The sequence below is a fragment of the Trichoderma breve genome, assembly GCF_028502605.1.
Source record: "Trichoderma breve strain T069 chromosome 7 map unlocalized scaffold00007, whole genome shotgun sequence".
NCBI lineage: Eukaryota > Fungi > Ascomycota > Sordariomycetes > Hypocreales > Hypocreaceae > Trichoderma > Trichoderma breve.
In genome coordinates this window covers 181,867-198,572 of record NW_026611593.1, presented here as the reverse complement: position 1 = coordinate 198,572, position 16,706 = coordinate 181,867, and the positions used below count along the sequence as shown (strand labels likewise).

Genomic DNA, 16,706 nt, shown 5'->3' with positions numbered 1-16,706 from the left:
ATTTGCTCTATATTGGAATCCAAGGCTCTGAAATATTTTTTGGAGGAAATGGTCGCATCGGTGATACAGATTCTGCATGTGTAGCAGACATCTCACATTGGTCGTTACATACCTAGATGTTATTGTGGCAGAATGCAGGGCACGGCATGAGAATTGAAATAAGCACCGCGGAGTATTGGACAAGAAATTGTGTACGATATTGACGAAAATATGTGAAAAATATGATAAATACAGAAAGACCATAGAATAACAACTATGTTCAACCGGAAGAATAAACGAGAATGGAAAAGCTTTTGCGGCTGGACTCAATGCTTCAACGCTATTTCCGGGAAATGCATGAGCTTACAAGAGACGTATCAGTCCAGGAGCTTCCGCTACCTGTCGGGGTCTCTGTAAGGATATAAGTGCTATCGAATGAGCCTGCACCCCAGCCCACGTAGCCAAGGTAGACATCGGAGTTTTGATTTATGTATTGGAACTGTTGGCAAAGATATTGAATGCATGATTGAGTGTTACCGCCGCCTGTCTCAGTCAGGATAGCCTGGCGGTTGTTTTGACGGAGCCAAGTGGCAACAGGTGAGAAAGCATCGTTGACGTTGTTTGTGACACAATCAGCGTGAGTGCCAGAGTTATCCGAATCCAGGTACTTATGTAGATCGAAAATCAGATTGGTTGTGGAACCATCAGGGTTCTTGACCTGAGATAAGGCGGCTGCACTTCCATCAGAAATAAACGCTCCAGCAGATTGCCAATCATTTCCTGGCAAGGAAATAAACTGTGAGGTAGCGCCGGCATTGCGGATAGCAGTGACAACAGCTTGAACAGTAGTAGCCCATGTGTTAATATTCACATCATGTGGCTCGTTCATGATTCCGAACCAAACCTTCGACTGAGAGGCGTACTTCTGCGCCAACTGTGACCAAAGACTGGTAAACTGATCATTTGTAGGCCCACCTTGGCCAATAATCCCGCCATTCCAGCGTGCATAGTTGTGTATATCAACAATGCAGTATACGCCCAGAGAGAGGCAAGCCTGAACCAGCTGGTCGTATTTACCAAAGTTGTTTGAATCCAGAGTTCCACCCAAGTTATTGTTCACAAGGTACTGCCATCCCACAGGGAGGCGGAAAATGGTTAACTTGTCATCGTTGACAAAGTGCTGCATTTGACCAACGCCATCAGGGTAGTTGTTTGTGCCAGCATAGTTCTTCAGCGGTGGGTATACCTTCGAAGTGACGCAGGTTCCATCAGTCCCACAGCCAAAATCGAATCCGGCAATATTAACTCCAGCAAACCTGGTGAGGCCAGAGCTAGGTGGCGGAGTAGCGGACGATGTTGCACTCGCCCTGGTCGTTGATGCTGAAACGGAGGTCGGCTTGGTTGTGGTAGACATGGTAGTGGCTCCAGGAATGCATTGAGCGTAGTAGGGGTTGAGAGTAGAACAAGCAGATCCAGCAACGCAACTAGTCGGGCCGCTCCATCCTTGACCTCCGCATTGCCCCCAAACAGTTTGCTGGGCAATAGAGCCGCCAGCCAGTAAAGTAGCTGCAAGCAGCAATGAACTCATAGGCTTATTCATTACGAAGGAAATATGGAAAAACTAGGTAGCCATGATTAGCAAAAGGATGTCTGCGAAATTGACCATTGGGTACATATTCTCCTGGCTGAACGGTTTTGCATATAGCGATATGAGGAATTACACACCTGTATGTGATCAACTAAATCTTGGATTCGTGGCCTAGAAGTGTGTGAAAAAGATGATACCTGAATGGTGAGGAAGAGGTTAAAATTTGGATGGTATGATGTTCCCAATCCAAAAGATAGATGGATTCCAGAATATGTTATATAGTCATGGGCATTTCCTATGGATACCTTTTGGATAGTGATCTACTATATACATCGGACCCGGACCGATTCTCCGCAATATCAATCTTGTGTGATAGCAACCTGAAATGAGGACACTCTGGTAGATGTGCCTACTTGGGAGATGTCCATAGTATCTTACCCCTGGAAGTTGAGTCAGGCATTGAGCCTGAATAAGAGTATTCGGCTTTTTGAAGATATCAGCAGCACCCAAAAGATGCTTTAAGGTTATATACAGGGGTCATAGCTCCTGATTTAATCTAAATATTAAGGCAGAAGGCATCAAATTGACTGCAGGGTTACATGCCGTAATAGTTGCGGCCGTCGGCTTAGTGAAGCTCACTTCAGCCCTTGCGGTATAACCGGTCGGCAAAATACCTGATGCGACTAACCCCACTATATAAAACCAGAAACCCAAATCACACATAGTCAAAAGTGCTCAATTCAGCCAAAAAAGGCTTCATGCGACAGTAGACAAGCGTCAATACAACAAGAAACGTTGCTGAATATATAGCCTACCGGGTTTGATGGTCTACTACAGCCTCAATTCACATTATAAAGGCCGGAAGACCTGCAATATACAAAGCATATCTCCCAACATACCTTAGTATGAGCCACAGTATATGTGAAATCTTCAGCTAGGATATTGATACAACAATTATCGTCATAAACCTTTTTTTCTTTTCTTTCAAGACTGTTATTACAAACAAGACAATACCACGGTCAATAAAGAATTCTGCACTCCTGTAGAGCTTCTGATAGTGGGCTGAATCCCCATGTTCATAGCCCTTCAGTCCACAATCAGTAGGCAAGACGGAGTAGGTTATAGACGTGAGATTAGCAGCAGTAGTCTTTTTACTTAGATTATTTCCAATATACCTTTTTTCGCATCCCGAAAAGAATTGTCAATTCTCATCATGTCCACTGTAGATTATCGACAGTCAACCCACACATTTCGAGGACCACAGACAGCACAGTTACTAGTTCCACTTTTCGAGATCAATGGCAAGATAAGATATGGAACGGTTTCTAATGAATCACAAGTAACAGTTGACGTGTCTTAAATGTCCCATATATGGTGTTCGATAGCCTGACATTCTGACTTCTTTGTTAGCCAACTAATTTGGGTTCAATCATATCATCAGAAATCTGCAATTGAGTAAAGTTGCTAGGTTGAACAGAGTCACATACTATAATCACATCTCCTCATTGGTTGAAAAGTGCTACCCTCAGCTGGCGGAAACTGCTCCTTGTCTACTAAGAGGAAGTTTTACAGTATGATGTAAATTATAGGCGTTTTCATTTTTTCTAGTCTCAATTTCATTTTACGGACATAAAAACCATGTCTCTCGTTGATTACTGCACATATATTATCACAATAATTAGCTAGCTCAGAGCAAAGTGACTCCTAGGGGATAATAGGAGATCCGAAAAGTAAACAATGCGGCGTGAATTGAAGGCACAAGGATGCAAGATATATATCAATATATTCTTCTATGTTATTCCAGCCATTTGTCGTTAGAGCTTCTTTATCACTCTGTTACTTTCCAACCAGACCCTGTACTGTCGAATTCCGGTTATTATATACCCCAAGTTCATGAATATCGTTATGGATGCTGTTGCATGACAATTGCCCATTCGTTTAACAGTTGACGGCGTCGATAATGCAATCATTGCCAAACTTGTCCTTGATCAACTTGACATTCTCTTCCGACGTCCTAAGCTATAGTAAGTAATGATGCCACTTCAATAACATGTTGAAGTGTTTAAGCTTACTTGAAAGAGAAGACAGGAACTCGGGAGACAGTAGAAGGGACGGTTTGACCGATGAGAGACTCAATGAATCTATAAAAGATTAGCAGTATTCGCAGTGCTATAAGGAATGTGACATACGTCTCAAGTTCGTTGAGATCAGCGGTCTCGTGGGGGCGGACTTGAACGTTTTGCTGCAAACATGTTGTCAGATGGGAAGATATATTTCAAAATATTCGTGTCTGCATACCAGAGCCATTGTGAATGGAAAATGAGAAGAAGCAAAAAGCGAGGAGTTTAGTTCGAAGTGTTGGTTAATGCGGATGTTGTGAGATGATGTGAATGTTGTTGCAATGCAGAATAAAATATCTTCAGGAGAGTTCACTGTGGCCTCTTTTATAATTCTCTCCTGATGTCTTTCAAAGTGCGCTAACTACCAACTGGGACCATGCAATATTGACGTGGTGGCCCTTAACCAAAAATGTATCCATTTCTATAAGCCACATTGGGCAGCAGTATCTACGTGGCAGCATGCGGCGCCAATAAGGCATGTAGCGCGCAATAATAGGTGCATTTGCCAGCAATCATGCGCTGTTGTTCGCACATGCAGGACTCCTGCATCACTCCTGCAGCAACTAGCATCCAATAGGTTTCGTTAATATGACTCGCTTGTTAGTTCCGTGGCCCGCAAGGCCGCTTCCCCCCTCTCTACCTTTGCTATTGGGCCTTAACCCGTCATAATCTTCAGGCTCCTTAGTTCTACAGGCAGAAGCATCGTGCATGGGAGAAGCACGTCCAATTATTCTTCGCGGCCTCATTCGAGAGCGGCCTGCTAACCGCCCAAGTCATCTCTACTACCAACAGAGCTTTTAGGCGTGCTACCAAAAGAGCTCATCAGCGCCCGTTCACATTTCGTGGAGATCCAAGTCTCCTCATCACTTCAAACTTCAGGTGGAGACGACGGTGCAGGGATGGGCGGTTGGGCGCAGTACTTTTCATCACGGAGGCAACTGGAGTGCTCAACACAATTTGTCTGGCGACTCTTGTCTGATATGGGGAACGGCTGATGATCTTGGCTTCGTAAAGTTGTATTATTATTTTGAAGAATCCTTCTTATCGATTTTGTTGGCACATAAGATATTTATAGCCCAAAGTGTAGGCTACTAATCCTTATATTAGGTTCATCATCAGATGTAATTCGAGGCCTAGACATAAAGTAACAAAGAAACAAACACTACATGATACCTTGAATGGGCTTGGAGTCGACAATCGACGCTGTAGCCCCTTTTTTACTCGAGCCACTTCATCACGACTACTAATAGAGGTCATACAGTAATAGATACTTGCAGAATAGCAACGGTGAAGCAAATTTTCTCTGTCTGCAAAGTTAGAACACATTTTTCTCGCTAGTATTACCCTGCACAGCAGATATTTCTACAAAGAATATTGTGATACAGAGCTATCGTCCTAGTAGACATATACTTTAGGAAATGATTGTCTGGAGAAATGATTCTCTTGAGAAATTGTCCGTGTTGACGAAGATAACGTTGTTGGCGCAAAGTCGGAGACTTCGGTGTAACCTGCTCGGGGGTCGAACGAGATACAGGATCACTGTACCTTATTTGGGACATCTTTTTCTTTTTTACGCGAACAAATGGTTGCTATGTACAGAGTTTGCTCTTTCTCTTTGGTGCAGGTGTTGTTGGAACAGTTGGAGTTGGAATTGTACGTTCCAGTTGAGTAACTTACTCATCGGGCCAGATGCAAGGGCGCTTATTAGTGTACGACACTGGAGGTACTCCGAGCCAACCAGTATGTTTCACAGCACACATCTTCATAATGTGCGACCCTTGGTTATTAGCAACGCCTGATTCTGCCGTTCGACAACTTGAGTAATTGTTGCTTTCATGTACCGCAACTTAGGGCTTGCCGCGATAAGGATGAATCGATGCGTCTGATTGACAACGAAAGGTATGGCTAACAATTAGATAGCACAAGTGGAAGCAGAACACAGCTGTGATGGCAAAAGATAACTGTGCAAGGCTACTGGCGTATCTGTGACGTCAAACGTTAATCGCAAGAGAGCGTCTTAATTCCACGGCACGAATAGGAGCTGTTGAAAAATTTCTCGTCTCGCAACTGAAATCGTCTCTTGGATTTGTTCAGAACGGATGATATCTTGTTGAGCAGAATGCAGGGCCGCACGCGCCGCATCTCCACCAAGATTGTCCGTGCCATCGTGAACGGCGAAAATGCCGAGAGGGAACAAAAGACGCGATCGTTATTTGCACAACTCATACATCACCTGTTCAACTTTTTTTATATATGGAATTTGGACCTAAAACTATACCGAGGTGATGATTTTCTTGCTCTAAGACACGACGTGTGGCATTTGAACAATGGTGCATACACACGATCTTTTCAACCCGCAGACGAGAGCCCGTCACTAGGGTCTAGTGAACAGCATGCGACAACTCTGGTCCCAATGGGGAGCCTTGGATATAGTGGCTCTACGTTTTTTGAGAGTTTGGACGGTAAATACATTGTCAAGTCTCTGGACAGACACTTCGAGCATCATTTCTTCACGCAGGAACTGCTTACGCCGTATCTGATCCATATGCGGGAACATCCTGACAGTCTCCTGGTGCGCATCACTGACCTGCTGCAAGTTTCGCATACCACTCTGGGGGGCATATTCGGCACTGAACCAACACACCATGTTGTCATGGAGAACCTCCTTTATGGCACTGGGCAGGCTGGCGATGCGTCACATTGTGAAACATATGATCTGAAGCCGAAGGACTATTTTTTCCCGGAGCGTGATATTGCAAATGGCAACTTGGCGTCGCAAAGTGTGAAGAACAAGCTGGTGGATCACTTCCCAGGCAAAGTGCAAATATCGCATGAGGCTACGGAAGAGCTGATGGCTTTGTTGGATACAGACACAAAATTCCTGGCCGACTTCAATGTCTTAGATTACTCATTATTCCTTGTGCGCTATCCCTACACAGCAGAACCAGCTTATGCTGGACCTAGTCAACCGGCTGCCCAAACTAAATTGGCGGCAACACCGATTGACTGTTGGAGGACAGGCGTGGTCTCAAGTGACGAGCAATGGGTGTATCGTGCCGTCTTGCTGGACTTTTTCTGGGCTCGACATAAGTTTCACGCGAGGACCATGTCTGGCATCGTTGGGGTCTTTAACGTTTGGGCTGGGCAAGGTCCCATGACAATCACTACGGAACCGTTTGAGTACAGGAAGCGCTTCATGAAAATGGTTCAAAAACTGCTGGTGGGAAGGGAATGGGACGAATGATGGGATTTCTGCGACTATGCCTGACAAATTTATAGGAAGCCAGTATTCTCCTCAAGGCGCTCTCGATTTTAGTTCTAAATATACACCGAGTTTTATTTGCGAGTGCCCACAGTTCAGGCAGAGAGCAAAACCGGCATTCATAGCTACAGACTCCGAATTTCTAGAAGATCTTCCACCTAATGACAGTGTGTGAGGATAATTCCCGATATTGTTGAAATACCTAGTCTATGGCTTGGGGTACATTTTTAACAAAGGATATTAATTCACGATATTTTCTACGCACAAGATGAATTGCGGAAACCCCTGTTGGACTGTGGACGCTGAAAAGAGGTGCGCCAGCATCATTTCTGTAACAAGCCCACGATCAGCGAATATGATGTTTAGTTTGTTCACTCATTTCATTTCTTCATTTGAGATAAGATAAAACCGTTATGATGTCGAGCATGAGTCAGAGGTATGTCATACTCATTAAGGCTAAGGGCAAATTTCCAGGGTCATAGTTCACCAAAATGCACTCCCAGCTGCCACAGATCGACAGATTGAAGCGCTTATCACTTAACCTAAATAGAATGAATGATTTCATTTCGCTATATACTGATTAAAACAAGTTTCTTATTTTTTTTCTGTTTCAGTATAACCAGAATTAACATAATAGTCTGTCGACACGAGAACGTTGCCCAACTTTATCGATTTTTACCTTTACATCTATATTACTTTCTTGTTTGGACCTTCAAAGACATATCATACATCATGCCAAGACGGCGCAGCTCTGATGAATATAGCGACGACGATATCCGCTATGGAACGTCCTATTCCCCTCCTCCGGGCCGGCGTTACGAATCTACTCGTCCCATCGAGGAGGGCCATTTTCGCGAAGTGAAATCGACTACTAGACGACCTGGGAGGGAACGGGTCGTCGACTATCATGACCGGCAAACTCGAAGGCATCATAATCACCATGGTGGCAGACATGGGCAGGATGAAGCAATGTCTTACCGTGAGGTACGGCAATCCGGTCGTCGTGGCCGATCCCTGCATAACGAAGATGATGTCGAATACCGACGTCGAGATCATCGTCACCACCGGTCTCGTACTCGGGCTCGTAGCGAACACCGCCTTGTGGAGGTAGCGACAGCGGCCCTAACAGCAGGTGTTACGGAGGCTATCCGAGCACGACACGATCCAGAGAGATCTCGACGAGCCGTTACGGCAGCTGTTAGTGCGGCAGCTATGGACGCACTTGTGAGCAAAGATGATGATAGGAAAAGAGGACGCCACATCGTGGAAAGTGCGGTCGGTGGGATGCTAGTTGACCGCCTAGCCAACGGTCGTTCAAGGAAATAATTTTTGTAATCCGCTCAGCAAGATCGATATGCCAACTTCTCATATGTACTCTCGCAATATCCTTATATTACTTATTATGAATCCGTAGCCGAGAACGGGCGTCAAACAACAATCACAAGTTCATGTGTAATCTGTGATCTCGATATAAGAGTACTACATCAGGTCACCCAAACTCGATATCTATTACACAATACGTCATCGACCCCCGGGACATTAGTTTTGTTTTACGGCTGTAGAATTTTGACGAAGCCATTGCAAATCCGACGATCGCAATGTTGATGCGTGCACTGCGTTCAGCTTTAGCTTTGTATGTATTTATCGGTTCATGATAGTTTGCGAAGATGCGATACTCCCACTAATGCCCTCCAGCGCTGCTAATTTCTAGCAACATAATGTAGCCGCTGTTTCCTTCCGCAATGGTCTAAGATACTTACTTATAGCGACATAGGGTAAGCCACTAGTGTAACCCATCGGCCATTGCTCTTGGTCTTCACAATAGCATAGTGTTCACGCTGTATAAATAGTTTTGACATATTCGCGTAATTACTATAAGGATTAGAAGAATCAATACGAGTTATGGTTATTTTGAGGCAGGGGATTCGCAACGCGAAAACGAATATCGGGCGATTTATCGGTAATAATAAGTCACGGATTCTGTCACACCCTTTGGCTCACTCACTCCGGATGTGAAATGCATGATGGCAACCCAGGCGCGCGCGATCAGGTATTTTTTGCTATCGCACAGTCTTACCAATGGGCTCCATCTGTACCAAAAAGGATACACGAGTGAAGCAATCTATAAACTGATAATAGAATGGCAGCTGAGTTCGATGAGAGTGCCACAGTTCACAGTTCACAGGAAGCCGAATATTGCCTGAAATCTATGTAACATGCTTCCACGCGCTGAGAGAGCGCCGTGTGATCATTTTCACAGTGAGCTGCATCTTCCGCTAGAGACAGGGGCAAAAGTATTCTGATCATTGTCTTCTTATGTCTTCTATTTTGATCAACCCTGATGCTTATATCTGCGTTGGTTGTGTCTTTTGACGTTTGTAGAATCGTAATTGACTCTACTTAGTTTGACGCGCCGAAAAACTCGGCTACATCGCGGGTTCGTTTCCAAACACCGTTGGCAATAGTGTCCCCCCTAGGCTTTATTTACGGCGAAATCTTTCTTGCAATTGCGCTCTAATTGACATTGATCAAATCTCATGGATTTAAACATTCGGCTTACACCGAAAGATGATGAAGGCTGCTCTTAAACGTTGCCTGCCACCCGAAAGCCGTCAGCAAGTCGAGAATATGCTGGAGCCCCTCACCGCGATCCCGCCGAGCTCCGGTTGATAGCTACCGAAAGCCGCTACTATCCCCTCCGCATCGAAATGTTTTACGGGGTTTCTCCCCTGATTGACGCTCCCGTGTAGGCCGAGAGGCAAGTTTGTGGAGTGATTTATGCCTTGTTTGAGCTAGCTACAATGACGACCTGTCTAGGTTGAATGTCTTCATTGGAATAACAGCTTCAGAAGTACTATGCGTATTCTCTAATGCTTGCCGTGAACCAGCCTGTTTTAGAAGGCTGGCATCAGGTAGAATGGATATATAAGCCCAGCAGTTCCCGGATACTGCAACTAAACATCGAGTTCTTCATATGTTTGACGTTTCATCCCCCTCTGCCATTTTGTTTGTACCAAAATGATGCGCCAGACTCTCCTTGCGGCTCTCTTTCTGTACCAGCGAGCTACAGCAACTTCTGATTCCCCGATTAGAGTTGCAGCTCCTGGTACTGTGCCTCATGGAGCATCCCAAGTTGTAGATCACGCTTTCGCCTCTTTTTCTTTTCCCGCCCATTGGCTTCCTGATTTTGCTGGTAGGCTGTTTCTGAGCATATCAATGGGTGACTCCAAGCTAATTGAGCCCCAATAGGAAACAATAGTCACCCTAACTTATTCTCCCGTGATATCCTAGATCTCCTATACAGCAAGACTGGGAAACATCCTTATATCCGAGTAGGAGGCACTTCTGCGTATGACCCGTCTGTCGACAAAATATATCTCCAGTGCTAACATCTAGTGCTAGCGACCGTACATATTACAATGCGTCTCAAGAACAGTCCATCCTAGTCGAGACGGGCTCTAATGGCATTCCGTCCGCAGTCTACGTTGGACCTGTATACTTTGAAGCCTTCAATAATTTTCCTGGCTCTTTGTGGAGCTTCCAGGCGAATCTCGCCAACAATGCTAGCTGGGGTCTCAACAACACTATGGAAGTGTGCAAACATGTTATGAATACTCTCAAGGGCAACCTGATCGACTTTGAGATCGGAAACGAAGTAGACCTTTACCCATGTGCCGTTCGACCCTGTGGGTATACAGTCTATGATTACATGCAAGAATGGACTACGTATGCGGATGCCATCTCGGAACATGTTCTCAAGGGAAACCGGTACGGCTTGGACGAACAAAGGTTCTTCCAAGCCTTGGTGTTTGCAAACGCAGAGTTAAAAACTTTCACCACGTCAGTTAAACCACTTCCAATATCTGTAGAGATTAAATGAGGCTAATTTGAAAGCAGACCTAACGCGTTTAACGGGGGTATTGATCTGACCGACCATGTCAAATCCGTTTCTTTGCACCAGTATGTCATGGTTTGAGGCTGTTATTTATTGTCCGCTAACTCAGAGGTAGCTATGCGGCCGGCAATCAGGGTTGGGTTAGACTTCAAGGTCGGTTTTCGCTTCTTCCTTCTTCTTTTGGCAACGCGTCTAATGATCCATAGAAACATTTATGAACCACACTGCTGTTGTGGCTAACCTTAGCATCTATTCCCCCGCCAATGACTACCTGAAGACTAACTACCCAAACATCACTTTCTTGCTGGGCGAGACAAACAGCGACTACACCAATCTCTTAATGAATCAAGTAGAGGGAGTGTTCGGCAGCTCACTGTGGCTGATTGACTATCTCATGTACGGAATGTCTCTGGTACGTTAAACCCATTCCTCTTAAAATTTGAGTATTGGATGTTGATAAAACAAGTAGAACATCACTCGTTTTAATCTTATCCAGGGAACTACGTTCGGATATACGGGCTGGGTTCCTGTGCCCACTGGCAATATGCAACCCTACGTCAGGGCACCCGTCTATGGTCAAATTGTTGTGGCAGACGTAATTGGTCACAACCCTCATGTTCAAATCTTGCCCATTGACCTTGGCCCTGAGCTTTGGAAGTTCTCCGCGTATGGTGTCTACGAATCAAGAAAGTTGAACAAATACGTGCTCATCAACCTTGACGAATGGAATTCTACAACTCGATATCCTCGTCCAAACCAAAGTGTTACACTCAAGTTTCCCTCCGGAGTAAAAGCCGCCAAAGTACAGAGACTTGTCGGAGCAGGAGCCAGTGCAGACTCAGACATTACTTGGGGTGGACTTAGCTGGAACTATACCCATGGGCGGCTCGCGCAGTCAGGTCGACCTCACAACGAAGTGTTACACATTTCGAAAGGCATGGCCAAATTGACAATTCCATCGACAGAAGCTGTTGTCGTCACACTGGATCCATAGATACTTACTATATCTCATTTGGAACGACATACCGTCTGCTATACTACGCACACAGATGTCATAATCCGTAATGTTTGAAATAAACCAAGTTTTTGGAGACTACAAGCCTACCAATAAATTCTATTAGTCTGCGTGCCCAGTTTCGGTATCCGGGGGCCAAGACCGCTTTCTAAGGCAATGATTGAACGGTAGATTGTCTGTAGAACGTATTTTGTCGCTTTAGATTCAAGCTCCTACAACGCAATGTTCTCATATTTATATCTTCTGGTAGGGACCGCAAATGGAAGTCCATACGCTGACAACTCCCGCTTTGGGATATGTAAATGTAGGGCGCAAGCGTGGGGAGAACAACATAGTCCTTGCTCCATACCGTCTTAGTGAAAATTGTGAAGTCCTAGGAAACATAGTTCCAGCGGTCTCTAAATTTGGCTGTGAAATATTGGTTCTTGCAGACTTACATGATAATTGTACCCATTTGACGTAATTTCTTCATCAAGGGTTGCAAACATTTTGTAATATTTTAATATTTACGCACTACAACCGCGCCAATGACAATCCATGATATCGTGTACTTGGGACGTGTTTGTCCTCTTTGTCACCTTATTGGATATTCTTATCATTCGATTACTCTTTCTCTCTTTTTCTGCTTATGCTTGCGCAAGAAAATTGTGGACGCAAATTTGCATGTCTCCATATGCCAAGCCTCTTGAACGTTGTCGGCTGACATTTCTGCCGGATGATTTGTCTCTACAGCTTTGCCAAGACTTTGGTTAGCTATAACCACACAATATAAACGGAGCGATGGAACTAAATGAGGAGATATTTCGTAATTCCTTATCAAGGATTTTAGATTATCTCCGTTTACTTTGGATACCCTTGTATCATCGTTGTATGAGTAAACCAAATTTCATGGAATTGGAACCAAAAGTAGGAAATGACAATTTCGCATGAAATTGTGTCCAACGAGTTACTAGTTGTATAAAGGCAAAATCATAGTTATACTTTAAGCTTAAAAATATCTGGGAAAGGAAAGTGTTCCTTAGTTCAGCACTGTGAATTAGTTGTTAAATACAAAGAGAGTTGTAAACTCAGTTACGAAAGACCTTGCAACCTCTCGAGGATAAATCGGCATGCTAGTGCTTATTGTCAATCAGCCTATTATACAACATTACAAAATAATGGTATGGGTGAAGCACAAGTGATTTGAATAGGAAGGTGGGTATAAGCGTCAAGAGAGTTTTGGGAAGTGATGTAATGCTGAGGCGAGCAACGAGAAATATCGGCTTCAGATTTATATAAACAACTCGATTTCATGTCTTTGATACAGAAAAGAAGTAAAACTTGAATAATCTCATAGAAAAAGAGACTCAACTGGCGCAATTCCTACCTGGATTCTGACTCAACGCTCTATTTTTGCCAAACTTCATCCTTTTTATTCTCTTCCAATATGGCTCCAGCACCTTTGCTCTCTTTTATCTTTGGCCTGGCAGGACTCCTCAGGGTCGCCAATGGCTACAACTTTGCTATTGCAGAGTCATACACCGTAATCGACCATGCAGGCGGCGTTTCTGAAACTCAAGACCTCATATTCATATCTGATGGTTCTGAATCTCCGGGTTGCTGTCAGTGGGAAAAGTCCTCAAGCCTTAGCGGATATCCGATTCTGGACAACTCTTTTGGAGCTTATGCATGCGGAGTTGATATCAACTTCTATAAGAGCGGGAACGACTTCGTCTACTACAAAAACAATGGTGACGGCACTGAGTTAGGCAGATGTACATCCAACAACGCACCCAGTGGTCAGGTTACCGCATCTTGCCTAGGCTTCGGATCTGTGCAGACCATTTATATCCAATACTCTTGCACAAATTACAACCAGGATGTGAATGGCATCAACCCTTGCACACCTGCTCAACCAATGAACACGAACTGCTCGTAGCGCACTACAATCATCTAACAGCCTCTTGTGATTGCAGCTGCTCTTCAATGTACGTATGACAAACATAGCTGCAAATGTACCGAACTGATTTCACTCAGTGGCATTCACAGAAGTCTCTCGTCAATTCGGTTGATTGGAGTCTTGAACTTGAGAGGTCGTTTGTGCTTTTTAAGAGCGGAATGCAAGCGTCAATGGTGTCTTGGAAACAGCTAGAATCTCCTCAACGTTGTGCTCTGAGTAGCAACGCTTGCAAAATAAATACGCATTTATTTACATCTGTGCCTGACTATGTCAAATATGTAACCAAGTTGATATATTAGGAATATTGTTTAAATGCCATTACAATTTTCACCATTTTCGTCTTCGTCTGGCAACATTAAAAGCTGTGCCACGACTCTTAATCGCTAGCAACAATACTTCCAGGGTACCTAGTCTGTCCTTCTTTGCAGGGATTACATCGCTGCCCAAGCGAGATTGACAAAACCTCACTCCGGGCCATTAAGAGGCGATGTCGCGTTGTCGCAAGTCGGTGGGGGTAATACAGCAGCGATTAGCTTAATAGACACCCATTATTTTGCCGTAATAGAGAAGTAGGATTATATACCATGTATCTATTAAGTGAAGAATGTTCTCTGCGTGGCAGCGTGAATATAGACACAGCTAGGCCAATATAGAAGACTCTACGATGAGCTTCTTTGACATGTTTTGGCCATGCTGGTCGTATCTTTGGAAAGACCTTAGCGGAGGGGCATTATTTGACTGTGGGTGGTCAATTAATTATTTCGTATTGTTTCACCAAATTAGAAAACGATGTGAGCTTTCAATTACTATTATACTCTTCACAAATGCGTCATTGAACGGCATAGACTTTCTCATAAAGCATCAAATACATGAATAATCGTTATGCAGATATTAGATCCACGTTGAAATCCTGCTACTGATATAAAGGTCTCTTAAAAGACATAGCGGAAGTTTGGGTTCTCTTTATCTGTCAAATCTTCCCATGCGTGCACCATCCGGTCATCACGCGCCTCGCGCACTCCGGCAGCCGCTAGGTTATCTCGCTTTTTATTCTCCCATGAGAGGTAGAAGCGCAAGCCTAGAAGAACTATAACAAGCAAGCTATAGCATCCTAAATGGGTGGCAAATGCGATGAAGTATCGTGGTGCATCCCAGAAGAGGAAGACTTGAGGGCCTTTTTTTGGCATTAGCAACTTACAAGCCACTAAACTTCAGTGTATTGAGCACTCACCAATTGCGTTACCTGTTGCCCAGAAGATGAAATTGAGTGCTACTGCAGCGCTCTTTTTCGTTTGTCCAGCTACATTTCGTGACAGTAAAGACAGTGCTAGTGTTTGAGCTGCCCAGAACGACATGGTAATATTATAACAGACAACAAGACCAATTTTTTGACTTCGCGTAACGATCGGGACAGTCATAAGGCAAATGGTTCCAATAAAAGAGCTAATTTGAATCAAAGTTATTAGTTTGACGTTGCCAGAGATTATAAATTGGCAAGGGACACTCACGGGATAATAAAACCAGTCATTATGTAGAGATTTTGGTTTGTTCGCTTAGCCAGCCAGGTCGAGCCCAATAGCACAATGATGATATAGAATCCAAGGACCATCGCCAGCAGTTGAGTCTGGAGAACTGTAAATCCCATGCTCGAAATAATGATGCCCTGGAATGCACCAAGTCCGGAGGTGGGTAGAGTGGTGCAGAGCTGGATTAAGCAGTAGCCCCAGATCTGAGGGTCTTTCAGTGCTTCGATGAATTGACTTTTCTTCCATTGTCGATTTTGGATACCCGTTTGGTTATCACGGACTCTCTCAACCATAAGTCGTTTGTCTTCTTCGCTGAAACATTTGGCTCTCATAGGTGAATCAGGCATGTACCAGGCTACGAAGAAGCCAAAACAAACGGAAATGACCCCGTAGATGAGAAATAGCCACTTCCACGACTTGAGGGGTCCCGACTGAATAAGACTGAAACAGTAAGCTAGAAGGCCGCCAACGATTTGCTGAGCGCCGTTCATCATATACCTACGGTTTAAGAGATTAGCAAATTCTCGTGTATATGTCTCAGACTCTCAAAGCTTACCAATAAGCCACACGAGCAGCTTGTTCTTCTCGTCTATACCACATTGCAGACAAGACAACGAATGTTGGCTGACAAACAGACTCAAAAAGGCCCAGGAGAGTTCGAACTACGAGCAACCCGGTAAAATTGGTGCAGGCAGCGGTGCAGGCTAACACCGCACCCCAAGCCACAATATTGAAACCGAGATATTTCGCGATTGGCACCCTCGCAATGATGTAGTTTTGAGGATATTCGACGATAAGGATCGTGATGAAAACGCAAGTTGTCAACCAGTTATACTATGTGTTCCCAACTAATTCAGCACGTGATTGACTCTGACCATCAGATACAGGAGCTAACTTACGTCTTGTCCAGACAAATGAGTATCGGTTTTGATGCCCATAATTGATGCAAAAGACATTGTGCCTTTGTCAATAGCTTGTAAGAAGTACGTCGAAATCATGACGGCTAGAATACGCCGATCAATTTTACGGCGCAGCTCATCGTTCTTCTCCGGGCTGATGGTGATTCTCGCATCGGTAATGTATTGAGCAAGCTCCTTGTCGACTCTTCCGTAATCTGTATGGTCTTTCTCAATCTCGTTTGACAAAACCGTCGCTATATTATTCTCGATTTCGTCAACGCTGGGGTCAGACTTTGGTGGCGCCATTGTGAGATAGAGGCTCAACCCTCCCCGTTCTGGTATCAAATATGGCGTTGTTGAAGCAAGGTTATAGGCCTTATGAGCGGCTCGTTGAGAGAAAGTGAGGCGATAACCCGTATTTTATTTATTCGCAGGATCTAGCAATCCTGCATACCGACAGATGCCAAGACCTTCTCCCCGCAA

The 16,706-nt window shown here is 44.4% G+C and overlaps 7 protein-coding genes across 7 annotated transcripts; 3 read left to right on the top strand and 4 right to left on the bottom strand.

Annotated features, from left to right (window-relative positions):
- Positions 1 to 319: 319 nt before the first annotated feature.
- On the bottom strand, positions 320 to 1,579 carry T069G_10231 (cellulase (glycosyl hydrolase family 5) domain-containing protein; the record flags this gene model as incomplete). The annotated part of the gene is made up of 1 exon (XM_056177441.1): positions 320 to 1,579. The coding sequence occupies one exon, from the start codon at positions 1,577 to 1,579 to the stop codon at positions 320 to 322; it is 1,260 nt and encodes a 419-aa protein (XP_056023731.1).
- Positions 1,580 to 3,505: 1,926 nt separating this feature from the next.
- Positions 3,506 to 3,874, bottom strand: T069G_10230 (uncharacterized protein; the record flags this gene model as incomplete). Its single annotated transcript, XM_056177440.1, has 4 exons — positions 3,506 to 3,581; positions 3,640 to 3,708; positions 3,757 to 3,809; positions 3,866 to 3,874. The coding sequence occupies 4 exons, from the start codon at positions 3,872 to 3,874 to the stop codon at positions 3,506 to 3,508; spliced, it is 207 nt and encodes a 68-aa protein (XP_056023730.1).
- A 1,932-nt stretch (positions 3,875 to 5,806) lies between these two features.
- On the top strand, positions 5,807 to 6,931 carry T069G_10229 (phosphatidylinositol-4-phosphate 5-Kinase domain-containing protein; the record flags this gene model as incomplete). The annotated part of the gene is made up of 1 exon (XM_056177439.1): positions 5,807 to 6,931. One exon carries the CDS (start codon positions 5,807 to 5,809, stop codon positions 6,929 to 6,931), a length of 1,125 nt encoding a protein of 374 aa, XP_056023729.1.
- An 889-nt stretch (positions 6,932 to 7,820) lies between these two features.
- T069G_10228 (uncharacterized protein) lies at positions 7,821 to 8,211 on the bottom strand (the record flags this gene model as incomplete). The annotated part of the gene is made up of 2 exons (XM_056177438.1): positions 7,821 to 8,071; positions 8,172 to 8,211. 2 exons carry the CDS (start codon positions 8,209 to 8,211, stop codon positions 7,821 to 7,823), a joined length of 291 nt encoding a protein of 96 aa, XP_056023728.1.
- A 1,756-nt stretch (positions 8,212 to 9,967) lies between these two features.
- On the top strand, positions 9,968 to 11,838 carry T069G_10227 (uncharacterized protein; the record flags this gene model as incomplete). Its single annotated transcript, XM_056177437.1, has 7 exons — positions 9,968 to 10,142; positions 10,199 to 10,298; positions 10,346 to 10,789; positions 10,847 to 10,909; positions 10,960 to 10,997; positions 11,051 to 11,256; positions 11,314 to 11,838. 7 exons carry the CDS (start codon positions 9,968 to 9,970, stop codon positions 11,836 to 11,838), a joined length of 1,551 nt encoding a protein of 516 aa, XP_056023727.1.
- A 1,447-nt stretch (positions 11,839 to 13,285) lies between these two features.
- Positions 13,286 to 13,777, top strand: T069G_10226 (uncharacterized protein; the record flags this gene model as incomplete). Its single annotated transcript, XM_056177436.1, has 1 exon — positions 13,286 to 13,777. The coding sequence occupies one exon, from the start codon at positions 13,286 to 13,288 to the stop codon at positions 13,775 to 13,777; it is 492 nt and encodes a 163-aa protein (XP_056023726.1).
- A 953-nt stretch (positions 13,778 to 14,730) lies between these two features.
- Positions 14,731 to 16,529, bottom strand: T069G_10225 (major facilitator superfamily domain-containing protein; the record flags this gene model as incomplete). Its single annotated transcript, XM_056177435.1, has 5 exons — positions 14,731 to 14,972; positions 15,030 to 15,241; positions 15,307 to 15,822; positions 15,881 to 16,158; positions 16,224 to 16,529. 5 exons carry the CDS (start codon positions 16,527 to 16,529, stop codon positions 14,731 to 14,733), a joined length of 1,554 nt encoding a protein of 517 aa, XP_056023725.1.
- Positions 16,530 to 16,706: the final 177 nt, after the last annotated feature.